We start from the raw sequence: 25,783 nt of genomic DNA, 5'->3' as shown, positions 1-25,783 counted from the left end.
AGCTCGCTCTGACAATACAAATTGCCCAGTACAATGTGTGACTCTGTCCTCGATGACTTTGAAAACCGTACATATCCCTGATGAGAACAATATTAGCAGCACTTGGACCGACAAAGAGGACTGGGACAATCTGGTGAAGGACTCCGCCTCCGGGCAAATCAGCTTTCCTAGCAGAAGAACGTTTCAGCTTTGGAGAGGCAGTCGCGTCCAATGCAGCGCTCTCAATGCTGAAGAGCGTCATGACTGCTTCATCCCCTTGGCAGAAGATGGGCAGGGGATCCGCCGAGAATGGCTCTTATCAGAGGATCCAACGGAAAGACCGGGTCTGTGTGGTGCACGGACTTGTCAGATTGGCGCGACAGGCTTGTTGAGTGGCATGGCGGATACCCTCTCTTTCGTTTATGAGTTGGAAGAAGCACGAGAGGCGGAAGGTTCCTTTGTGATCGCCCGTCATGCGAGACATCTGCATTTGGACAAGTATACGCTCAACTGCTCGCTATTGGTGCCAGAAAATTTCTCAGCTTACAGTAACACAAGGGCTCCTGTAATCATCCTAAACAAAGATTTCAATCTGTCAGCTCAGAACCCCGTCGAAAGCTATCGGGGTCCAGTGCACTGGCAAACTCCCATAACAAAGGGTCTCCCGGCTAAGAGCTCAAGGCAAACGTTCTTCCTGAGACTTTCTTCACGAGTAAGATTAGGTGTTGAACCGCCCACGGTGATATGACTTCCGGGTGGCAAGTGCCAAAGGTGGATCAACAGAGAGAATAACATCACGCAAGGTCTAGTTTCTATTGGCTTTCGTCCTTCCATATATCAGATCACATGGATGTGCATGATTTGACAAAAGCCCTTAGAAAGGGTTTTTTTTTCGCATGTGTTATGTACAGTATGACGAAGTGACGGACGCAACGATAATTCCTCCTCACATGGCCAGATTTGCCAGAGAGCCTTTCCAATCATGAACCGTACGAGGTGTTGCATTTCCATGTTGCCACCAACTGTTGACATCTGAGGCTGGAAACATTCGAAAGACTGTACTGTATCTCAATATTGCACGCAATGAGCCACTCCAGAGTATTCTGTGATCATCCTCAACATGACTCACGTTTCTTTCGTACCATAGATCACTTGCGAGTGCAATGCGTGTGTAAGCATTTGCTAGGAATCGAAGGCACAAGGGGCTAGAACGTACTGCATTCAAGGTGCAGTACTCAGGCGCGTAATTGACGTCTGGTCGTTGACTTCGCACCGTCCGAGACCACCAATGAAGCAACAACGGGAATGACAACAAACTTGCTTGCATTGTTCTTGTCAGACAATCTGCCAGCTACGGACCCATCGTGCAAAGGAGCGCTCTCGAAGGACCAGTCAATAGCCACCCCTGTCGAGCAGATCTTTCTGCAGCACAATTACCTGACTGGCGGCTGACCGGCTGATTGTGCTGGGCTGCTGAGGTGACCGAGCGCACAGGCTGGGTGGTGTCAAAGGAGCTCTTCCTTATATCTTTTGGAAGCTCTCTCTCACAGCGTCAACAGGTGGTACCCCTCGAGCTTACGTCATTTTTTTGCTCGCTTCTCAAGACAATCCTCCTTGAAATGATGGCCACCGCTGGAAGACCGGAAGACCTTTCACGCTGTTTGATTCTGCCCCCTTGTAACGCAGAGAGCATATAAATTCGAACACTCAACTCTTCCCCAGTTTCCAAATCCTTACGACGGTCAGTAAGCTGCAACTTCCCCTTCATCCCATATAAGCCGGACAACCCATCCAGATTTATGCCCTATCCTGTTCCCAACATAACAATCGTTTCAGCTGTCACTCGTTCAGCAAGCGATGCCGCCCTCGATCTCAAGCTTGAGGGAACATTTTCAGTCCCATCGGGAGATCTTGTCCATCCAGTTCATTCCGTTACTTTTGACGAAATACAATTAGACCAGGATGGGGATCAGAACGATCGCTTGTGTCAAGCCGCCTCTGTCGAAGAGATGAAGATTCTGTCGAAGGATGTCGTCTCAAGAGCATTCAGTCTTCCAGCAACCAGACGATTTGAGATGTGGTACGGTCATTTGGTGCGGCGCCCCGAAACAGGAACGGAGTTTTTCGTTCCTGCGTCAGAAGACGGACATGGATGTCGTGACGAGTGGTTCCATGGACAGAGACGCTAAACTTCAGAGGATCGAACATCGATATACCGGACACCAGACATGCGAATGAGTTGCAGGTTGAGGGCATGCACAATATGATAAGGAACGCCTCCCAGACCGGAGGATCGGGAAGTGTTCTTCTTGAATGCTCCCTTCTGGTCCCCGAGAATTTCTCAGCCTACAATAAAACTAGAGCACCAGTCATCCTACTGAGCAACGGTGTGGACATATCAAGTACAAGCCAGTCTTCATGCGACTATTAAGGTCACATCCGCTGGTCAACCAGAGTCTGGTACCGCCTTACGACAAACAGTACAGACGTCGGACTCGACTGATGTCTCTCAATGAAGCCTGGTAATGAGATGTGGTGGTCAATATGCGTTTCTGAGATCTCTCGAGGAATTTACCAACGTTTGAGATTTTGTAGATCTCGCTCTCGCTCTCCCTTAAAATGACGAGGCTCTATGTATGCATATTCAAGTCACCGATATACAGGATAATGATATTGCCGAGGCACATATCACGAGCAATCTCACGAACAAGGCCAAAGGTTGGCATGACATCGACATCTATAATCACACCTCAACAGTTTACTCATAGCCCGTTCCCAATGCAAGCATATCCGTCTTGGATCTACCACCCTCCCAACTTCTCTTGACGGTTGCTTTGAGAGCTTTCATCCTTTCCCTCATAGCTTCACCCTCAGGACCTCTGATGACTTCCCAAGTCTGCTTGAGCTCAGCTTTGATAGCCTCTTCAGTTCCCACTATGATGGTCCCGTCGTAAAGCTTGTTGAACATGGGGTTGCCGAAGGTCTTGACTTGTTTTAAATCGATAGCCACTTTGTAGATCTCGGATACTACGGTAGCAGATCAGCAAGAGCTGCTCTCAAGTCGGTAGATGGGGAGAAACAACACTCACACATAGAGGTAAACTCCCCTTGATCAGCTGCGAAAGGCATACTGACCATCGGCAGCTCAGCGAGCATCGCCTGTAAGGTATCGTCGTTAGCGAGGGTCTGATGCATGTTATTTGACTAATTGGCTTACTTCGGCAGTACTGTTAGATCCGCAATGAGACTGTCGGCGACATGTTTTCAATCAGCATTACCTTACAATCACGGTAAAGGACGACAGCCACGTACCAAGAAGTACCCTGTAGCTTCGTGATTGACCACATCCCACTGAGGAGCGAATTTGACCACACAGCAATCCTCATCATCCTTGAATTCGTCCAGCAGCTCCTGGGGCACTTGTGCGATCCCAGATGCATGTGCGAAGAGGAAGGGGAAGCCTGACTCCTTGAGTGACTCGAGTATGTACTTGATGAGTTCAGGTCGAAGCACAGGGAAGAAAAGTGATCCCAGGCTGCGTACATGACCGGGCTTGGACCATCAGCCTGGAGAACTATATCTTCATGGGCGATGCACTGGACAAAAAGAAGATATGACCGACAAAGCCACTGACCTGACGTAGATTACACTCTTTGGGCCGTGTTTCTTGCCCATCTTATCTAAGAATGCGAAAACCCTCTCGTCATCTGCATTTTTAGCTCTTCTCTCTGGATGTTCACCCGCCCAAACCGCATCGGGAAATTGAGGACTGTGATGGCCGTGGAGTTTTAATCATCAGCCCGCAGTGTCAAAACGGTCATTTCATATGCTATTGCACTTGTAACCCACCCGACCATATAGATACGTTTGCCCAATTCTTTTTCCAACGCTTCGACTGCGGTAGGCTCAATCTCCGCGCTGACCGGACAGATCAGACCCGTGGTAGCACTATCGTTTGTGGTTTTGTATGACGGTACGACCGACATGAAAGCTTGTGGAGGCATCGGGACAGTAGCGTAATTAGGCCCTACACCGACCAGAAATAAGTATTCGTCGCTTGTCAGCCTCACTAGACGACCGATGACACCCGAAATGCACGATCAACTTACACCACTCGTCTGTAAAAGGTAAGTAAAAAGCATGAGTCGTCAGGCAAATGTTTCTCGATGATTGAGCAAACTTTCCATCGAGAGAATGACTTACAATCAAATTTAGGAGGTAATCCAGGTATGGTTTTCACTATTCCCTCGGTCTTGAAACCATGCTAAAGAGAAACCGGACTTGTTGGCTATGTGATCCACTGCCACATGCAGTCGGATAATCGTCACTCACTGCACCATAAGCTTCCACGGGGTCTCTTCCTTTAGCGATATCTTCGTCCGTCAGTCGTTGCATCTTGGCGAATGATCCACCATTTTCTTCTTTCGCAAAAGTGCTACAAGATCGCATATAAGGAGGGGTTCAGCAATATGCCTATGGCCTGACGTGCCAGTAACATGCGGTCAACTCACTGATACGACGCCGCTGCGTTACTAGGAACAAAACCTATTAAGGGGATCATAGGCTTCTGGATTTCAGTGGTAACACCTCTCATGAGATCGGGTATGAAAGTTAAGAAACACTGTGTATGCAGTCATCCGTCAGTGCTTGAGCTTATTACCCCGTGTTATCAGGATCGGGAAGAAGGCTCACTCACATCATAGATCATGAAATTGGGAGCGATATCTTCGAATTTGTTGACGGTTCCATCCAACCTGTGTTCTTTGCTCATGAGCGCTTTGACAAACGTAGGTAGAGTCTTAGCATAATCTATCCCTTCCTGAGCCATTTTCTCGGGGTTCCATTCTTCAGGTAGATCAAATTCAGGCGAGATGCAAGTGATGACTTGAAGTCTGTCCACTATCGCTTTATCCTCCGATTCCTGCTCTGCTGGGGTGACATGGTGGGTACCGGGATTGGGAGTTGAAGCCCCGGAGGAGGAGGGTGATTTAGTGTAGATGTGAGCGAAAGAGGTCGATTTCAGCTCTGATTCGACCCTTGGATAAGTAGAAGGAGGGACTAGGATGGTTAAATGAAGGTGAGGGTGCAAGGACAGAAGGTTTAGGGAGAGGTGTAGTAGGGGTCGGAGATGTCCCCTGGGATAGAAGCTGGATCAGCACTACACATGATCGTCGTTGGAAAGTTGATATCAAGACTTACCACATAGCCAGAGGAGCGACGATGAAGTGAGCTGGTTTAACAATGGTCATTGTGATATCTTTTAAGTTTGAGTACAACTAGGTATAAGTGTATGAGCGGTAGTGTCTAGATATAGATAACAGGTTAGAAGGATTCGTTGCATTTCAACTTCATCTCCTAGGTATATGTATGTATGTCAGCGAGTGTCGTTAACATGCATTGTTATCGCTCAGATCCCTAAGGGATCTCGGACACGGCGAGGGTAGGCGGGATGCCGGTGACACCGCATGATCCCCGGTCGTCTTGTACTATTTGCTGTGTTACTGTGTCGGTGTAAGCTCACTAAGCATTTTTAGGAATGTTGCAGTAGGATCGTTTCATCATCACACGATAAGGCACATGCACAAATGACGTGAACCATCGATTGCAATGATGATGCGATGCATTCACTTGAGATAAGTAAATCCTGTACGAGTTCAGTCCTCGTAATCCCTTCAGGGTTATAGGTTATCGGCCCAAGTGGTGTCGGCTTGGAGCTAAGTAAACGAGTGATCGAGAACAAGATGTCGACTTCCGAACTGGAACTCAACTTGACCATACGATTGACATATGCACAGTATGCTCCTCTGCGCATAGGTAGAAGGTGCTTCTCTCTCCCTATCTTCCACTGTCTCGTTGCTCATCGCAGTGCTCACCACCCATATCCAAGACCAAGGGATGAAACGCCGTGACAGATTCCAAGGTACAGTGCAGTAGTGTAGTATCACCGACAGACCGACAACGCTCACAGGATCGTACAGTACAGTGTACATAGTCTAGAGTGAAAAGTGATCGAGTCTAAAAAGGTTACCGAGTGACAAAGTTACGTCAGCTTACATTACATATCCCATATGCATCACCCTCGATTGCTGTGCTATAAATACTCGTACTCTCCGTCAATCAAAAGGACACCATAAGATACCTCACTGCATCGCATGAACCTGAGTACGATGCCCAGGCTACACTCACACTGTGCTCAGTAGAGTATTGGCATGCACAACCGCTGGTACTGATTCAAACGTGCTTGCCATTAATATTTCTCAGGGCCGGAATCGAGCCTCAGCCTCGGATGAACAATGGGAGAATGAGAAAGAGCGTGGTGGTGCACATAGGTAGTTTCGTCGTGTGGGGATCAGCTTGGACGGGCGCATATAATGCTCTAAAGTGATGGAAGCTTTGTGTTCGGAAGAATTATTAGCTTTTCTTATTTAATTCGGTTGACCCATTGTATGTAGGGTAAACTGCATTGAGAATGCTGTCCGATACAATGAAAGTTGAGTTGTAGAATCTGGGTATAAGACTGATCAAGTGCGAGATAGGCAAGTGATTCCCCTTATCCAGGTCCGACAACCATGCATCGCGAATAAAGCTGCATTCATCGATTATGATCTGGATCTCATTCTTGCTGATGCCCCACTTCCATCTTGAAATACGAGGAACTAGACCCCTACTTCCCTACGGTATCTAAATTACCCGTATACAAGATATCTGTGCCGACTTCCCTCTTCGCGCTTTACGCTCAAGCTTCCATAGACACTGAGATCCTCTCTCATCCTTTCCCCGTTAGCGCTGCAACCCCTACACCTCATCCAAGCTAAAACCAAAGAACAAGTCAAAAGCGTCGCAAAGATGATGACCCCTCCTTCCGAATTTGTGAAGAAACTTGTCAACCAGATTGACGAGGTCGAACCTAACGGTAAGATTTGGATCGGGGCTTTCTCGTAAATATTTGCGTTGATGTTCCCCTTGCTTGAGACGATCGTGGAGGTTGAAAATTCGGGTATTGAGGGGGCAGAAATTCATGGGGTTGGTCGAGAAACCTAAGATTCGGAACGATTGATAGGTTAGATCAGATCGGCTGTGAGTGTAGGGCTGAAGATTGCTCACTTGCTTTATGCTTCTGTGTTTTCACGAGGCTGCGTATGTCATATGGCTGCCGTTGAAGGTGTATTTTGCTGAGATAGAGCTCCATGGAACTGTTGACACCAGTATTCAGCATGTCATCCACTAGTAGCGTATCATATGGCCGACCGTCCACTAACTTGAGCAATTTGCCAGACCAGGAACTCCTCTTTCTGACTTAGACTATCTCGTTTTCTGATCCACATAACATTGTTAGTAATCCTCCTCCTCATGAATCGAAGATTAACACGTATGTGCTCACTTCTTCAGCACCTCAAGCTTTTTGATCATATACCCTCTCGCTTCTGATAGTGTCATATCCATGTGTAAGTCGAATCCCAGATCCAAAGTGATGTTCTGAGTATCCATTCTGCTCAATAGACAAATCCATCGAAGTCAACGTTAGCATTCTATGTAGGTCGTATGCGATGAATGCTGAATTCTGCCAACTGACATTCTCGTTTCTACCCATACGCCCGCACCAAGCTCGCTAAGAGTCTCTATCTCCTTGTCCTTAACTTTGTCTAGCTCATCGATTCTGCTCTGGAGATCCTCACTACGTTATAAGATTATCAGCATCGATGATATAGACGGTAGAGGGGTGGCGACTTACTACTCTGAGATATCGTGTTCTACCTTGACTAGGGCTTGTCTTGTCACTTCGAGATCTGGTAGAAGCGAGGTTTGCAGATGGGCGGAATATACCTGAAATCGCTCGAGATGATCTTGAGCTGAAGGTGCGGAGATGCTAGACATCTTGTTAGATATCTTTTATTGAGGAAAATGAAAGAACTATTGATAATGTTTCGTTTGATATTAGGCCCACCTAGGAAGACAATTGAAGAAAGTGACGGAATCAAATGTTGGGTGACCCTATGATGCTATGTACGTCACAGATATTGCCAAGAACGACAACATGATCATCTATCACATCCCAATCTCATTCACCTTCATCTCTTCCACTATTCATAATCATCAACGAGCCACACTCGCACTCTCCACATCCAGACAGATCAAGCACTCATCATGGCAAACCCACAACGCACCTACACCAACCCATTTTACACCCCACCCCCAGCTCCTCCCGCTGCTCCCGCACCCCCAGCAGGCAGACCCCCAACATCGCCACCACCCTCATACAACAACTCCACCCGACCCGGCCAATCTCAACCTTCAGCCGAACCAGTGCAATATGGTTCGCTATCATCGTTATCAAATAACAGGAATGTACCTCGTCCTCCTGCCTCGCAGTCATTCCAATATCAGCCTGATCCTTCACGAACAGGTCATAGAGCTCAGTCAGAATATAATACTTCCTCTTCTTCGTCGGGCGGGAGAAAGATGCCTCCGGTGGGAAGGGATGGGATGATGCCGCCTGTACCGCCCGAACCACCTAGGAGGAACGTGGCTACTTGTGAGTATCTCTGTTCTCTTCTCATTATTCCTCTACATTACTGCATGGGTTGAACAGTCTCTTCATGTGAGAAAGGATGACTGATCTCTCGTTGGGATGGACACAGCCTCAACATCGACCACGACTCCAGGCCAATCATCTTACCTCAAACAGGCTCAATCGTATATCCCCGAAAGGGCGCAGAACACTTTCGGAGCAGCTGCGGACAGAGTGAATGATGGGTGGAGAAGCGTAGCTACGAATGAGAGGAAGGACCAAGTGAGTGCATATTACCTCTTTACTATGTCTGCTCTAGGTCTCTAGGTCAGATTCGAGATTCCGATCTCACGCATTCTTGTCGGCTCTACTATCAAGTCATTTGATCTTCTTTGCTCAACTACTTCTCTTTCACAGGTCATTTCGGGTTTGGGCAAACTAGGCGCAGGAGCTGCAAAGTTGACTGCTAAAGGGGCTTATCAGATTGGGAAGTTTGCTTCAAAGTGATCTCGTCTTCTCTCCTTTTACAAGCTCAACGTGGCATCGTATTCTTTCACTTGTGAGATATAGGTCAGGATAGAACAAGGACAACGGATTGTATGACGAGTATCTTTCGGAAGAAGCTGTGGAAAATAGGAAACTGGAAAATCCAAATCGGATCTTTGTGGGTTGTATCGGTTATGTATCGGTTTTCATGTATTCCTCGTTTGTTCATTCTTCCCATCTACTCTCTACATAGAATGAATGATCCATTTCACAAAGACCAGCTATCGCTTTGAAATCAATCTACCTATCCAGTACTAGCTGACACTAAAAGGCTTTCTGACCCACAAGGAATGATAACAAGTGTACAGTTCCTCCTTTCCCAAAGCATCGATGAATGCTTCGCCTATATTACAACCCCATCAATACCAATCCGACGAGTCAACACTCATAGTTTTAACGCAAATCATGAGAGACATACTCACTCAAAATATCAAACTCGTTATCCGTATATCCCCCACCTGCCACAATCGTATACCTCGTACTGTCGATCCAAGCTTTCAAATTGATCAAGTGGATTTTGGAGAGCTGGTTCATCCGGCCTACAATGACCCCATCCATTGTCAGATCACCTCACATCCCCAACCATCAAATCGCTTAAGATCGATGATACCAAGGAAAGGATACTCACCCGACCCATGTCCTACAGGCACCTTGATCAAATCACCTTTAATCTCCCTTACCCCTTCTTCTCTCAGCGTATTAATAATCTCATCTAAACTTGCAACCTCAATTCCCGACTGAACGAGGGATCGCTTCCACGCATCATAAAACGCTTGGACGGCTTTTGGGATTACATCATGTACGGTTTGAGGAGGGGAGAAAGTGAAGTTCTCAAATAGGATGAGGAGACCGCCTGGTCTGAGGAGGGAGAGGGATTGGGAGAGGAGGGAGGTGTATGAGTTGATCTGAGGCTGGGTCAGTATGCTCCGGATCGGATCGGAGGCAGAACGAGTAGATGGATCACAAAGATGGAGGATAGGGAGCATAGGAAAGGAAGAGGTGGGAGGCTCACTCGGGTGGATAAGAATCGGATATGGATTATGTCGAAACTTGAGGGATGGTATGGTAATGGTCTGGATAGATCGGATCTGCAAATTTGGATATTCATCAATATCAGCACCAGGCCATTGGAACAGCTGATATAGATACCACTCACATATGAAACCTGCATTCCGTCACAATAGGGTCCAAACATGAATACTGTACTGAATTCGTCCTATTTTGAACACGGCACTCACTCGCAGTTGGGCGGGACCAGCCTTGAATCGGTCGATCGTCATCAGCTTGCAGGTTCATATCGTCGGACGAATAAGGACTACTCACTCCGGCTGGATACCAATCTCGTCTACTCTGTAAGATCTAAACTCAGCAGGGACAAGAAGCGAAAGAGATGGTTCTGCATGATACCCACCCTATCACATCGATACTGTGAATAACAAAGATCGCTATTAGCATGAGATCATATATTCACTTTGGAGGGATACACCCACTGAGGAAACAGATCCGCCATATCCATCGCCCATCTACAAGTACACAAATCTATCAGTGAGCACTCGCGATAACACAGTGATATTTCATGAAGTAGCTCGCATTCCGGTTGCCTATCGTTCGTTCGAGATCCAAGAACGAGTTCTTTATCAGCCTTTGAAAAGCAAAATCAGAATCATAACGTACAGTTCCAATGTCCAATACTCTCTTCTTGCTAGGCTTAGAAGGATTGTTGAGTATGTCCAGGACAGGACCGTGGTATGGGTCTAACAAAGTTGTGTTTAGCATCGTACCACACTTCCGCAGGAGGGTGCTTCCTTCAAGGTATCACAGTAAGTCTCATAGCAGGAAGGGTTGGCTTACATCCTAGTACTAAGGTATAGCATGTATCAACGTCGTTATAGCGGATGTACTACGGTGGGATGTCACTCACATAACCTGAGGAGGTGGTGCTGCCCCGGTTGCACTATTCAGCTTTGCAAGCTGCGGATGTGATGATGGCTTACCTCGGCTTCCTGTCTCTACCATTTACATTTCGATGGTCAACCTTTGGGTATTAGACTGGCCAATGATATGGAGATATAGCATACCTCCTGCTCAACCATATCTATAGGCCATCCACCGTTCTTCCCGATCTTGTGAATTACCCTATCCCTCCATTTTAGGCTTCTACCACCTATCACCGAAGTTTCAGAATAAGTATCAATACTGGACATCGAGATGGGTGAAGGAGACATGGCTCTAACTCTCCTTGTGCTCTCTGTTCTCCCAAGAGTGCTGAATGTATTCGGACAGAGTGATAGCTTTTCAATCCGCTTGGTCGGGGTATGGGATGGTGGAGACATCTTATTTCAATGTCAGTACTTGATAAGTAAGGTGAGAACAATAATTCAGGTTTAAATCAGATGCTTGATTTGACGATCAATCGATCATCTTGAGTTTACTTATTGTTAGTTGATTTACTCAGTCGAAGCAACTGTACCCCCATCAGCGAACGATTCACACAGGATGAGCTTTCCCATTACATCGATCAACGTTGTACATTCCCTTACACACAAATCAGTGTGTGTTCAGAGAATCTTGTCAGTCCGACTGAGTCGAGTCAGTCAGTCGTGTTGTGGATGCTCATATCAACGATGGAGCATTCAAGTATCAAATATAAACTTTCACCCGGTCCCAAGGAGTTCAGCAGACTAAACACGACCATCCCGGTAAGCCGGGTCGGAAGTGATCAATCGGCGGACGAGGATGCCCACTTGTGACTCCTTCTGCCATTATCTTGCGGAACTTTGACGAGCGGTGCTTTCACCCGACATGATCTGTTCGTATGAATACAATCAAACCCAAGCTGATGCATGTCATGCCGTCTTCTCACTCGCAATACACCGTCGAATGGGCATGGACGTCACTGCTTGTTTCGATTGCGGATATCGCCGAAGATAGTGTCATTTATCGCCACCACGCGACCAGCTGCCATCATCATCCACTGATTCCATCATTCCTCGTCTTTCTATCATCATCATCCTCATCAACAACATCAACAATATCATCCTCAGTATCTTATATCACTCATCGTAACGAGCGAGCTCATCAGGGTGAACCGTTTGCCCTTTGCCGATATCGACATTCACAGGTCCGTTAACGCATCACGACATCTCAAGTCCGATCCCTTTGATCGAGACTTTGTATCATTTGATTAGCAATCGATGTTATTGTTATTGGTATAGGATATTAAGAGGACGAAATCAGTGATTGTAAGTTCTCTTGTGGACCCTCTTCTCACCATCAAAGCTTACACTGGATTCCTTCTAGCAAGATGGGTTCATCCCATTCCCAAATCCAGAACAATAACCCCTCTTCCTCTTCTTCATCCTCTCCTCCCTCCACTTCATCCTCGCCTCAACCACGCCGTCACTCACGACTCAACTCGTTACGACGACTATCAACGCTCGGTCGACGCGACTCAACCAATACCGCTGCGAGCTCCGGCTCAAAGAGACTTAGACAAGGAAGTGCTACGTCAGATTCGATACATAGCAATGGCCGACAAGAGGGAAAGAAGAGAGCGAGAGGGACAAGTCCCATTTTCCCTCTGACTCCGGGAACTGTCACCCCTGCAAGGGAGGAAGCGTTTTCGCCAATGCAGATATCAGAGACACCTACACCCGAAGATCAAGTGATGGAAGAGATAATAGAAGTTACCTCTTCCTCATCCATACAGCCTCATCCGCACACATCCCCAGCACAGGCCTCAATCTCGCTTTCCCCTCCTTCTCCCATACAGTCAAATCCGCAGATATCCTCCATCCCCTCAGCCACACTACCTTCACCCGCATCAATCCCCTTACCCACGACTCCATCCTCAGAGACGTCGGATCTACTCTCTGAAGAACGCCTTAGATCCTTATCGACCATCAGAGATGCATTGGGACCAGATTGGCCAAGCTCATCGCCTACCCCTGCGGTAGAGAGGCTATTCCACCGGTTCAGAAGATCAACTTCCTCACCTGACCTGAACAATCAATCTTCCTCGCCATCCACTCCTCATCAGCTCAATCAAAGAACCATGTCAGACAGGTTGACAGCATTATTGGGATTCTCTACGCCTGGCGATCCCGGATCATCCCAATTACCTCTTCCTTCTTCCTCTTCTGCGGATCCCACATCAGCAAACAACGTAGAAGAAAACGACGAAACGATCGAAGAACTGACCAACAGGCTAGCACAAGCGAGAGAAGAATTAGCAGATACAGAAAGGCAGCTGAACGAAACTAGAGAGAGGATGGAGAGCGTTAGGAATAGGAGACCGCCCTCTGGAGCTGTTCTGATCATTCAAGGTTTGGCCCAGACTCACTCTCAAGAACCAAGTGAGGAAGAGTCGAGCAACGTAGATGGGCCGAATGCCGCTCCTGCGGCAGATGGGAGAAGAAGACCTGGAATGAGAAATAGGAGATCGTCAGAGGGGAGTCATACAAGGCATAGATGGTCTAGGAGCGATGATAGAGAAAGGGATGGTGCTAGCTTGGAAACTCAGGCTAGGATGATTGGTGGACTGTTAACGTGAGTTCTCGTCCCACTTGACGATCCGTTCGATGAGCACATTTGGGTAAAAGCTGATCAGTGCGAGTACAGTGTCGCCGCTGCTGCCACTGCTACAACGCTACTCGCGCCCTCGTCTCCTCCCCTTCCGTCAACGACAACAACCGCCCGTTCACCCGCTGCATCAGCTCTTGAATCGATCGTGAATCGACTTCGACCTAGACCTAATCGAGCGCAATCTGTCGAAGCAGCTCTAGGCAATTATCTTAGAACGGCATTACAGAACTCAAGGGAAGGGGCACAAGCGAGTCCAAGTGCGAGCACTACGGCTACAACAACAGGCGAAGAAGGCGAAGATGTTCTTCAAGCTGGCTCTGATAGTAGCCCTGAAATCGTATCGACAGACTTCCAAAGGTTCTTAGAGAGTGTACAAGGTGATTTAGTGGGAGCTGTCAGAGAATTTGCCGGTCCATTACCCCTAGAATCATTAATCACTGATAGAGTAGCGCAGCAAGGAGATGCTCAGCCTGAAACGCCCATCAGAGAAGAGGAAATGAGGGAAATCGGCGATGAGGAAAGTTTCGTCACTGCTCCTTCGTCTGTTCCCACCCCTATACCAGCCACGCCTACGACTGAACAACCTCCGTCGATACTCGATCAACCAATCGCTGGACCTAGCTCATCTGCTATTCCATCATTCCACCATCAACTGGGTCAAACATTACCTCGTGGCGCAACTGGAGTCGTCCCTCAAGTGACAGGGGGAACAAACGGTCAACCGAGAAGACTGAACTTCTTCAGAGCTCATATGTTCCCTCCTTTATCCACTACTACCTCGACAGAAGGTAGTGATGATACCGCACAGGGGAATGAGGCAATCGTGCCCTGCATCTTCATTGGAGTCAGAAGCATAAGACATAATCCCAATATGACGACGGACGATCTGGTCTCGCACCCGAATTTCCCATTCGTAGATGGTCAGGTCCCACCGTCTGAACCGTCCACCACCAGTACGGACCAACCTACCGACCCAGTAGAAACCGAAGCAGGTATGGGATCAACAGTAGCTGGTTCATCAGATCTTCCTCTATCTCCTGTACGATCACCTACACCTATCCCCTCAATCGCAAGACCCACCTCGCCTCTTCCTTCTTCTCCACCATCAGCAGCACACAGAACACTCCGAGAAAGAGTGATGGATCGTCTACGCTCCTCGACCACACGAAGACCCTCGCATCATTCCGGTTCAGGACCATTGAATACATACCTCGTCTACGTGATCGGAGGGAATTACCCCCGAAATCATCCAATCCTATCTATTCCGAACTTGATCACTGGCGGACCATTGACGGATGAGGAGATGAACCTTATCAGTGAATTGATGGGCCCCGCCAAGCCGCCTACGGTGGATAAAGAGGAGATTGAGAAGAGCGGGTTGAAGATTGTTAAAGGGTCTGAGATGGAAGGGTTGAGGAGGGATGGTGGGGTTTTGGATAATTGTGGGGAAAGGTGTTTGGTGAGTAATCTCACTGCGATTTGCTCCTTAGGCAGATTCACTGGATTCCAGTGTTATGTCTCAGGTGATGACAAATACTGACTTTGGCGATTTTCCCGAATCTTGCAGATCTATTTAAGCGAGTACGAACCTGAAGATGAGTGTCGAATCCTAAACTGTCGACATGGGTATCACAAGGAATGCGTAGATCAATGGTTGAGCAAGGGCAGGAATAGCTGTCCTGCGTGTAGGTCTGAAGGTGAGTATCGTATCAATCACAGAAATGACGATAACAAGCTGATATTCGAGTGGTCCGATCAGCGGTGGATACTACCAAAACACCCGTCGTACCTTCCAGTACAGATGCCACTCGAGCTTCCTCTTCTATGGATGTGGATCCGGACGTTGAGCAGAGGGACACTTCTTCTGTGGATTAGCCATATTGCAAAACCTTATGACCCCTTCTCGGTCTCGGTATATCAAGCGTACTTGGATATCGCGAGATACATGTTATACTCATGATTTGTAAATTAGCTCTGATGTTATGTTCATGTGGATTATAATGACGTATCATGCAAAATCATGTATCATATCACAAACCTCCCATCCGTCAACACACTGCTGTCTCATCGAAGACAACAGTGGACTGATAGCTCGCAGGATAGGAATGCTTAGCAAGCGATATTCAATGATATAGGATCCTGTCCTGTATATCCACTAATTCAGATTTCAGTTTGTCATTTATCATTTTTTCCATGCATGTGTACCAAGTGGACATCCTACGTTGGTATAAGGTATAAAGTAATTGATCTACTTGATTTGTGTGCGATGAAGCGTGAAGCTGGAGAGCTACATTCTAGAAGAGTGAGGAACAAGGGAGAAGAAGGTTGAGTTGATCTAGATTTATGAGGGTTGTTTGTCGGCACCGTATTTGGAGGTGTCTACACCGTGGACGTTGTGGTTGGCTACGTTGAACCTATATCGGATATCATGAGATGTCAGCTGAGGGTCTGTTTTGGTAGATATGCGCATAGCTAGGGAAGACACATGACGGAAGGGGACCTCTTCTGCAACATCATGCTCCGTGATTTTCTAGGCTATGCAGCTCATCTCGCTCACTACTTTCCTTCCAAGTCGTTCCACTGAGACACTACCCTCCCAATCTGGACAACATTGCTCCAACCACATTCCCACCTCCCCTCACCTCCCCATCGACAGTCATAAAACAACCTCACTCACCAAGGGAAAGCATGTAATTTCAATTGACTAAAAGTGGAATTTCTAGCAGCTACACCTTGCAGGTAAGGTGTCAATTCAGTTTCACCATATAATGGTTGACCGTTCTTGGCTCGTTCGGATAATTCAGCTTGGTCTTTGGTCACTTCTGCTGAGTTTTCTCGCCAACCCCAGAATCGTACTGCGTGGATGTCATGTATTAGCGAAACATCATATCAAACGTGTTTGGAGGAGAATTGAACGAAAGAGTTCAAGTACGACGACTGTGAGTCATACGGGTATTTCGATAGAACAGAGGGAAGACAGAGAGGGATCACACTCACAACTCGAGTTTTGGTACGCCAACATGAAACCAGCTGCGAAACCCAAGAATCCAGTGAGACGTAGTGCCGATCTCAGAGATGCCTTGGCAGCTTGTGTAGGGTCGGCTTTCTCTGTTCGCAGGAAAAACAAAGTCAGCAATTCGACCGATTAACTTTGACTTGTCGCCCTGTTCCATATCCTTCATAGTACGATCCTTGTTCTTCTAGCCCTCGTTTCTCTAATGAATCTTCCGTTCCCGAACTCTCCTTTCAAACAGCTTCCACCCTTTGCTGAGTCTAAAAGCTGGACTTCCCATTTCTGAGGAACAATCTGTATCGTTTCCGAGATGTCTATTCCCAATCATACCAATACGACCATTTATCCCTTCTACACTCTATCACGAATCCTTCCCCGATGTCATCCCACGTCCCCTCAAACCAACGTATATTCCTAGATTCACTATGCCCCCCTGCCAATCCCCCTCTCCACCTGTCCGTTGTCCACCTTCGCCATCCACTTCCATCCCACATCCCACGTTCCGTTCTTCCCGTTCAAATTCATCCCGTTCCATCCCTCCAATACATTCCAGCCCAGATGTAACACCCAGGAAGATATACTAACCATATAACCAAAACAACCCCGGTCCAGCAGCAGTCGCCCCCGCCCAAACAGCGTAATCCGAAGGTCTCATATACCTAATCACTCGTGAGAAGTGAGGATCCGAGTCGATAACCGGGTATTTAGCTTGTGTCTCTTTTACTGGCATTGTGTATGTCTGTCTATGGTGTTGAGTCTGATGATCTTATGATGTATATTTATATGATTTAGGTGTGTTCTAACTGGACCGACAATAACATCAACTACGACAGAGAGCAACCGGTCAGAGGGAGCAGAGCAGCGAATGAGTGGCGGAGATTTCGGGATTAAGTGAGATTGAATGAACGTGGCACTTTTTCACAGCTTCTTCCCTCTGTTTGATCGATCAAACAAAATGCGATGGATGATATGTTCTAAGGTAGGTATGCATTATACTTCACTGTACAGAACTATATATCTATATCCGGTACATGCTTGGGGAAAGATTTTATCCTCGTCAAATCTACTTTTACCACTATTTCCTTCTAAGGCGTTCTATCTCCGTTTGACCTGGATTCATGGACCTGCTTTGCGAGCTGTTGGTAGTGAGATCCTTGAATCAGCATCACCGTACCCAACTATCACGAATATCATCGAGAAGATGCAGGTCAAATCGAAGGCACTCACCTCCAACAATTGCGTCTCCTCTCCAGACTGCTTACACAACTCCCTAAAAGAGCCATTTTCCTTCTGCATAAGTTCATAAGGTGTTCCAAATTCGACTACTTTCCCGTGGTCCAGTACCAGTATTCTGTAAGATATTATACACCGGTTAGTACAGTGTCATATGCAGCCGGAATTATCACTATTGAGCTGTTTCCGGACACATATCAATCCGATTACTCACTTGTCCAACCCGCAGACAGTCATCAACCGATGAGCAATAACGATCATCTGCACATCCTTCATTTCCGATCTCAGCACATTCTGGATGGTAGCGTCCGTAGCGTGATCGAGATTTGCCGTCGATTCATCCATGATGAGGAAAGAGGACGAACGAAGTTTGAGGAGGCCTCGAGCCAAGGCTAAGAGCTGTCTTTGACCTTGACCTAGACAAGGTGACAGGATCATCAGTATAATTTCGAGGTGAAAGAGTCGAAGAGGAGGCCAGGCGAAGTCAAACGCGACAGCAATAATGATGATATTTGAGAAATGATACACTCACTGAAATTCTTCCCACCAACAGCAACCTTCTCCTCCAAACTCCTGATCATGACCCTCTCCTCTTCCTCTTCTCCTTCCACGACCGCATTAGGGTCAACTTGCAGGTTTTCCAACTTCTTATCAACCTTCTTCATCAGACTCCTGACACTCGCTTGACCTCTCAGCGTTTTCTTGCTGGGCGTCTTGGTGGGTGTAAGCGCCGTAAGATCAGATTTGGATTGTACTCTCGATGGATTCCTCGATTTGGTATTGATCAGACCGCATTGAGAAAGAGCTTCCCAGATGGATTCGTCGGAATGTTGGTCGAAGGGGTCTAGGTTATCTCTCGTTGTCCCTGAGAATAGTTGGGCCTCTATTCAAGTCAAAGTGAGAATATCACGATCAGCTCGTTCGTGAAGAATACGAAGCGGGATGCGAGGTAGAGGGGATAGGGAAGGGAGATGACTCACCTTGAGGCAATATTGTTAACCTAGATCTCAAAGCGTTCAAGCTGAGTTTGGAAATATCCAATCCATCAATGACGATCTTCCCTCCGTCTTGATGTAAGAATCTAAAGAAGGATAGAGCGAGGGCTGGCATAGACTCATCAGCTTCTGTTCGTTCGTCAACTTCACGTCAGCTGGTCGATCATGGAACGTACTACTTTTACCTGACCCTGTTCTACCGCAAACACCGATCTTCTCTCTTGGACCGATAGTGAATGATACACCTTGAAGAACAGGGTCGAGCTACATGATGTTCCCTATCATCAGTATATGACGCTCAACAACAGTTTCAAGCAGAGATAGAATGTACCTGAGGAGCATATCTACAGGTCAAATTCTCGACAACGACACTGCCTTCCCTCGAAGGCCAGTGAGCGGGCGGTTCGATACCTTTCGCATGTTCCTCTTCTTCCACTTCGAGCTCAAGATCTGATGAGGAACGTGATGTCAGCTCGATTCCAACTAGGCTTTGGTGTGTATCGGGTATATGTCATGGTAAGGGACAAATTGTAACAGGAGCACCGCAAACTTACATTCCCCAACCCTCTCAACACTATTCATACTCATCTCACTAGCCGCATAGAGCCTCACAACCCAAAGAACGTACTCAGTAAATGATACTATCCCATGTCCTTTGCGTCAGCTTAAAACTCATAAAACCGAAGGAAGATGAAAAGCCCACAAGCATAGGTGATAGACAATCCAACAGCACCAGCGTCCATCTCCGGGTTTCGCAACGCAAAGACGGCTGCAAAGATAGTAACGAAGGCTCCTATGAAGTTAGAGAAGTTGTTTAGGAGTCGGTTGATCTGCCATAAGTACCAGAAGCATCGTCTGTACCGACAACAACGTAGAATCAGCCACAACAAGATCTACACGTATCACTGGATTCATAGCGGAACAATGGTAAGTGAGCATCCACTTACGTATTCTGATCCACTTCATGGAACAACTTTCTCATGAATCTCGCGCTGTCACCGTACGACCTAATAGTTGACATCCCTACCAAGACTTCAGAGAAGGAGATGAATATGGGTGATCGGGTGACACTCTGCCAGGTGGACGTCACAATCAGCCTCTCGACATACGCAGGGGTTGATAACGAAGCGGAGAAAACTGACATCAATCCGTTTGATCTCTCTATTGGTAGTCACATACAGCGAACCAAGTAACCAGTAGGCCAAGACGATCAGTACCAAAGCCACCAAAAATGCTATAATGACATGACATCACGTCGGACTACAAGTCAGCTAGGAACCATTTTATGTAAACGTGAACGAAGATTGCAGCTCACCAGGTGTAGATACGGTAACGACCACCAAGATAGCAGCAGCCGACAAACACGAGTTGGCAAAGTACATCAAAACTGTACATCAGTCAAAGAACCCGTCGTCAGCTCAATGACTTCACACTGGCCTATGTAGCTAAGTTATGGATTGACTTACTTTCACCAGCTTCCTGATCTATCGAAGACATATCCTTACTCAGTCTATTCATGATCCGACCACTAAGCCCAGCAAATAGAACATCAGCTTCTTCACCCACTTTTCCATAAACATATCCCAAGGAAGGTCTCAAAAAAACTTACGAAGGTGTTGAATCAAAGAACCTCATCTTCGCCCCCAAAATCCTCCTCACCAACTTCCCATACAACCTCTGACTGGCAGTCAACGCACCAAAGAACGTAATTCCAACTCGTCCAGCTACAGCCAGTATATAACATGCTGATATACCCCAATAGACCGTGAGGTAGAACAGTGTAGATCTCTTCTTGGCTATCTGAGCTTGAACATTATCTATAACCATCCGTCTGATCTCCATGACAGAAGAAGAGGTAGTCGGATGATCATTCGCATTTGCCCATTCCTTGATCCAAGTGTTATTGGCAATCTGCAACACCTGAGATCCCAAGAACGCGAAAATCACGATAAACCAGAACAACCCTGATCCCATCGATCTGAAGTATAACCAATATGTTCCGATGCCCACCATACCTTGACCTGAGGTTTCGGCTGAAACGAGCTGTTTATCCAATTTCACTTCTTCCGAAGTTTGCTCCGTCGCTTTATCAACTTCCTGCTGCTTTTGAGCTTCTGAGATTTCTATTGGTTGATCGTCCAGAACAGGTTCAATCAGATCTTGAGTTTTATCCTTGGCTTGATCGGCCGTGGGTATATCCGAGGAAGTAAAGGTTGAAGAACTGCCCGTGGCGGTAGGTGTAGACGGGTCACTGTCCGTTCCATGAAGGTCCAATAACCCTTCAGAGGAAAGTTCGCTAGGTGTACCAGAAGCTACCACTCCACCATTATCTAACATGACGACGAATTTCGAAGCGGGAGCGACGAGACTGACTTGATGAGTTACCATAATTACCGTTCGGCCTTCTATCAATTCCCCCCGAAGGACATTATCGTACAGGTGTCTAGCGGTCTGAGCATCGACCGCAGAAAGGACATCATCCAGTATAATCGTCTTGGCCGGTGAATACACAGCCCTCGCCAAGGCGATTCTAGCTTTTTGACCGCCGGAGCATGTCGTTCCTTTTTCTCCTACTTCAGTCTCATCGCCTAGCTCGAAGATCTCGAAATCCCTCCTCAATGCACAAGCATCCACTACGGCGTTATATCTCTCTGAATCCCATTCCGACCCAAACACGATATTCTCCTTTATGGATGCGCCAATCAACCAGGGCGTCTGAGAACAATAGGCGATAGTATCTGCTAGCCCAGTCGCAGGGTCGATAGGACATATATCTCGATTGGCGTGATCGTCCGGCATAAACACTTTACCTTGAAGTAACATCGCTTCACCCAGTAAACCAAGGATCAAGGTCGTTTTACCTGATCCGACAGGTCCAGCAATGATACTCAAACCCCCCACCGGGAAAGCGAGATCTAATTCACCAAGAACGAACGGCTCAGCATCTTCGTCAGAAAGTTGATGCAGGTCTTCATGGGTTGCGTAACCAAGAATGGCATTCTTGAACCCTATAGTTGGTTCACCAGGACTAGGGGTAGATAGTTGACGGTATTTCAGAGTATCAGGTTCGTCGAGGTAGGCTTGAATACGTCCGCAGGAGGTATACGCCTGAAGTAGTCGAGTCAAGGTATCTTGGAACAGCGCCAATGGATCCTTGAGCATGTTGAACAGTATCAAGGAAGCGAAAGCTCGATCGGCGGTAAGAGGTTGTTTGAGAACCATGCTGTGTACTGCGAAGGCTACACCGGTGACCAAGACTGGTGTACCCCATACAAACACTTGGAATAAGGTGGTAGTGGCGAACCGAAGTGCCAGTACTCCCAATTCCTTCTTTCGAGTGATACCCATTCTTTCGAAGAATTTGTCTTCCCACGCATTGAATTTGATCAACTTGATATGAGCAATGACCTCGGTGACACTCTCCAACCTGGCATCGGTAGCAGCCATGAAACGCTTTTGGTATATAGTATAAAGTCGACCAATGAGACCTTGGAGAGGCATCAAGGCAATAAGAACGGCTGTACCAGCGAATGAAGCTGCGCCAAGGGTCTTGTAGAGAAGGTATGAGTTGAGGATGACAGCGAAAGGACAAGAAACGAGGTAGTAGACATAGGCGCATATCTCGGATATGGTGAAAGCGTCGACCGAGACCAGGTTCGCAATTTTACCTTCACTTGCTGCAGCTTCGGGATCTTCCACGATTTTACCATTCTTGTCAAGTTTGGTCTTCTTGACGTTTCCGGATAGATCTCGTCGACGAAGGGCTTTGGCGAAAACGTCCGATATGATGATGGCTCTCATTCGTATACAAAGACGTCGACCGATGAAGAGAGATTGACCCATCAGGATGACACTGAGTATCTGTCCTCCGGCCATCATAGCCACGTACAACACCGCAACGTGTCCTGGTTGAGATGAGGTATCGCGCTCTTTGACATATTGCAGCAGGAGTCGAAGACCAGTTGGAGGGAGATATTGGAACATGACAAAGACAATAGCCCAGATCTGTCGCAGAATATGATGTTAATAACATTGAGATTTGTCTGTGAGGATTCTACTCACACATTGCATGGCCAGCTCAGGCAAGAAGAACCAAAACAGATCTGCTCCAAGATTCCTTATCCTCTTTTCGCCAGTTTTTGCCACATGATCTTTATCCCTCCCTGCTCGGAAAGCCCTAAAAGCACCAAGAGAGGACGAGGCTGAGTCATCCTCCCTTATAGCGGGGATGTCGTTGAGTGTTATTGGCTTGAAATAGTGTTTGAACAGTAGAGGAAGGAGGAAAGAGTAGGTCGCTCTAGAAAATGTTGCTACATACGAACAAAGCGGTCAGAAAATACAATTTGAGGAGAAGAGAGTCCACTCACACGCAGGCTCTTCACAGTGTTTTGGTAGCTTCTCTCCGTAGCTACCCGAAGTACCACCTCCCTGAGAAACACCTCCATCTAACAATCTATCCAGTCCTTCTGAGTATGGTATGCTGATCATCGCTACCCAGTACACCACCTCTACTACACCACTAGCGATTCTAAGCGACGAAGTGTGAGGTTGGATGGTATTCGATCGGAAGAGGATGAGAGAGGGAAGGATATGGATGGTGAGGATAGCTGTCAAAGGAGACGAGGGGACGAGAGCTATCAGAGCTAGCCATGCCTATACGAACATCGTTTATATTAGTCTCAGCAGGTCGTATCGCAGCCAGAGGGAGACGTACAGGGAGTATAGCGTCTTTCCAGCTTCCTTCTATAGCTCCTCTGGCAATTTCCAACTCGAACCACGCCAAAGCACCTATAAGTCCAACCCAGAATCTCAACCTCCGCCATTTCGACTCGGACTTCCGACTACCATCTTTCCAGTCATTCACTATCTGCTCCGCCTCGCCATCTGATAATCTACCTTTTCTAGCTGAGGATTTGCTCGAAGGTTTCAAGTTCGATGCCACTGCATCCAGTATGACGTTGGATTCAAGCTTGGCGAGATCGGATGATGCTGAAGGTGAGATGAGAGTGTCTGGGGATATAGGTCTGTATGGGGATGAGGAGAGGTAACGAGGGAGGATGGCTATGCCCAAGATGTACAGGGCAGAGAGGGCAATGAGAATGAGTGGGAAGTTGGATATATACCTGCCAGCCAGGAGTCAGCGCGCTTCCTCAACATAAGGTCGTGGTACATATGAATATGGACTAGCCCTCACCTCTCCTTAAAACAACGTGTAAAATCCGTCCCATCCCATACATCCTCACAAGTAGCCTTACTTGCTATTTCAGCTACTTTGGTCGACAGGGTCTCGAAGCCAAGGATCGTGCTCATTGTGGGGCCATCAATCGTGTGTTGTTGTTTGATGGTAGGCAAGGAGATGTGATCAGAGAGTGGGGGATACACTAATCTTCGGCCGATGTTGATGTTGGTACCCAGTAAGATAATTCGTCTCACAAGATCACAAGTGCTGTTTCCCAATGTTTGGTCCCTACAATCTAAAACTGAATGTTTTGCGAGTTGGTTATATACCTTTTACACAACGGTGTCCTTTGAACCCTTTAAAGGTGAATACCACAATAACACAAGTTGAACTGAAATCGAGTTGTGAAAGGCTGTTATGGGATCGTGCCGTATCCGTATCCTTAACCGTTGTTCGTCGTATATGAAATACTCCTTGGGATAACGAGTGTTATGCTTTGATGGAGCTATGTTATGTACACAGAGAGGATGATTATTTCGTTGAGAGTAGGAGTAGGATGAAAGGGATACTCATGTATGAGCCAGAAGATAAGCTAAAACCTTTCGCTTTTCACCACTGCGCGGCGCTAATAATACATGACGTGTGACGTGATTCATCTACTACTACGGTCAACTCCGATCAAATATCCACCCATCAGACTCAAGTGCTTTACGCGTTTGCCTTTCGAACCCTCTTCAACAAGCTCAATCGGTATCCACCTCCTCCCCCAGCTATATGCAGGTGGAATACCAAAAAAAGAGATGGATCGAATGACAGACCAGTTATGGGAAATCGTCCTCGCATCACTCGATCCTCTATCCCTTATTACATGCGCTAGAGTCTACCGGCGGTTCAACAGAATAGTCACTCGTTCAAGCAGTATACAGCTGGTCCTACATCAATATCTGCATGACATCCCATCAACGAGCTTTGCAAGGAACAACCAATCGACGAAGACACCGCATGAAAGACTGATCGACCTTGTCCAGCTTGAACAGAGCTTCTCATCTTTCATGCCTGCTCAACGATCTCTGGTGATTGGCCCAAAAGAAGTAATCTGCGCTGCCTCGCATGGAAGGGTGATCACCAAACTTGATCCGCCAATACCTTGTCAGAAAGAAGTGGGAAAATGGATATACCTAGTAGAGCATACGGAAGACAACACATCCTGGATAAGGACAGAGCATACATGCAACTTCCAACCCAACCCCGATATCATGGCGGTCGACCTGTCCCGAGATTTAGTAATCTTAGGCGAAATGGTCGATATCAATACCCGGATGGTGGTCAAGATTATCTCTCTGTCTGACTCGAGTGATATCAGTAATGGGCGAGTTGACGCTATTCAGCTATTACCGGATCAGCAAACTACCATGTTCGGCATGATTAGACCACCGTCAACTATCACCTTTGGCCCACGGGAGCTTATCGCTGTAACGACTGGTGGTAATGTGCATTTATACAGCCTGGAAGATGGCCTGCATCACGTGGTAGGCTACTGCTGTCCTGCAAGAACAATTTCAAATGCTTATGATGTCCCATTGATCGCAGTCAATCAGCCTATCGTCCAAGCATATCATCTATCGCACGATTTGCCTATATCCAGATAACCTGATCGCAATCTTGGGTATTGAGATGCGACCAATGTAAGTCTCCCATCCTTTCGAGTACAACAATAATATCTAACCAGTGATGTAGTCAAAGAA

General features: G+C 47.1%; 7 protein-coding genes across 7 annotated transcripts; 2 read left to right on the top strand and 5 right to left on the bottom strand.

Moving 5' to 3' along the window:
• Positions 1–2,737: 2,737 nt before the first annotated feature.
• Positions 2,738–5,228, bottom strand: I302_107328 (uncharacterized protein; the record flags this gene model as incomplete). Its single annotated transcript, XM_065870439.1, has 11 exons — positions 2,738–3,006; positions 3,069–3,138; positions 3,197–3,226; positions 3,292–3,514; positions 3,614–3,748; positions 3,829–4,006; positions 4,183–4,243; positions 4,312–4,414; positions 4,491–4,600; positions 4,676–5,114; positions 5,179–5,228. The coding sequence occupies 11 exons, from the start codon at positions 5,226–5,228 to the stop codon at positions 2,738–2,740; spliced, it is 1,668 nt and encodes a 555-aa protein (XP_065726511.1).
• A 1,893-nt stretch (positions 5,229–7,121) lies between these two features.
• On the bottom strand, positions 7,122–7,854 carry I302_107327 (uncharacterized protein; the record flags this gene model as incomplete). Its single annotated transcript, XM_019193545.1, has 5 exons — positions 7,122–7,172; positions 7,239–7,293; positions 7,361–7,468; positions 7,553–7,654; positions 7,712–7,854. 5 exons carry the CDS (start codon positions 7,852–7,854, stop codon positions 7,122–7,124), a joined length of 459 nt encoding a protein of 152 aa, XP_019045022.1.
• A 270-nt stretch (positions 7,855–8,124) lies between these two features.
• I302_107326 (uncharacterized protein) lies at positions 8,125–8,995 on the top strand (the record flags this gene model as incomplete). Its single annotated transcript, XM_019193546.1, has 3 exons — positions 8,125–8,512; positions 8,619–8,770; positions 8,906–8,995. The coding sequence occupies 3 exons, from the start codon at positions 8,125–8,127 to the stop codon at positions 8,993–8,995; spliced, it is 630 nt and encodes a 209-aa protein (XP_019045023.1).
• Positions 8,996–9,288: 293 nt separating this feature from the next.
• Positions 9,289–11,259, bottom strand: I302_107325 (uncharacterized protein; the record flags this gene model as incomplete). The annotated part of the gene is made up of 10 exons (XM_065870438.1): positions 9,289–9,377; positions 9,457–9,573; positions 9,663–9,939; positions 10,047–10,122; positions 10,273–10,293; positions 10,358–10,446; positions 10,525–10,557; positions 10,709–10,788; positions 10,956–10,974; positions 11,113–11,259. 10 exons carry the CDS (start codon positions 11,257–11,259, stop codon positions 9,289–9,291), a joined length of 948 nt encoding a protein of 315 aa, XP_065726510.1.
• Positions 11,260–12,338: 1,079 nt separating this feature from the next.
• I302_107324 (uncharacterized protein) lies at positions 12,339–15,493 on the top strand (the record flags this gene model as incomplete). Its single annotated transcript, XM_019193548.1, has 4 exons — positions 12,339–13,582; positions 13,655–15,077; positions 15,186–15,315; positions 15,378–15,493. The coding sequence occupies 4 exons, from the start codon at positions 12,339–12,341 to the stop codon at positions 15,491–15,493; spliced, it is 2,913 nt and encodes a 970-aa protein (XP_019045025.1).
• A 466-nt stretch (positions 15,494–15,959) lies between these two features.
• Positions 15,960–17,361, bottom strand: I302_107323 (uncharacterized protein; the record flags this gene model as incomplete). Its single annotated transcript, XM_019193549.1, has 4 exons — positions 15,960–16,032; positions 16,296–16,473; positions 16,616–16,726; positions 17,217–17,361. The coding sequence occupies 4 exons, from the start codon at positions 17,359–17,361 to the stop codon at positions 15,960–15,962; spliced, it is 507 nt and encodes a 168-aa protein (XP_019045026.1).
• A 355-nt stretch (positions 17,362–17,716) lies between these two features.
• Positions 17,717–24,169, bottom strand: I302_107322 (uncharacterized protein; the record flags this gene model as incomplete). The annotated part of the gene is made up of 18 exons (XM_065870437.1): positions 17,717–17,767; positions 17,859–17,982; positions 18,079–18,280; positions 18,397–18,747; positions 18,845–18,967; positions 19,036–19,123; positions 19,191–19,309; positions 19,414–19,500; positions 19,563–19,714; positions 19,807–19,931; positions 20,002–20,093; positions 20,175–20,246; positions 20,326–20,387; positions 20,469–22,864; positions 22,922–23,169; positions 23,227–23,512; positions 23,574–23,982; positions 24,054–24,169. The coding sequence occupies 18 exons, from the start codon at positions 24,167–24,169 to the stop codon at positions 17,717–17,719; spliced, it is 5,103 nt and encodes a 1,700-aa protein (XP_065726509.1).
• Between the last annotated feature and the right edge of the window lie 1,614 nt (positions 24,170–25,783).

Source organism: Kwoniella bestiolae, chromosome 6 (assembly GCF_000512585.2).
Source record: "Kwoniella bestiolae CBS 10118 chromosome 6, complete sequence".
In the NCBI taxonomy this organism is placed as follows: domain Eukaryota; kingdom Fungi; phylum Basidiomycota; class Tremellomycetes; order Tremellales; family Cryptococcaceae; genus Kwoniella; species Kwoniella bestiolae.
The sequence above is the reverse complement of the archived record's forward strand: the minus strand, read 5'-3'. Positions and strand labels throughout refer to the sequence as shown.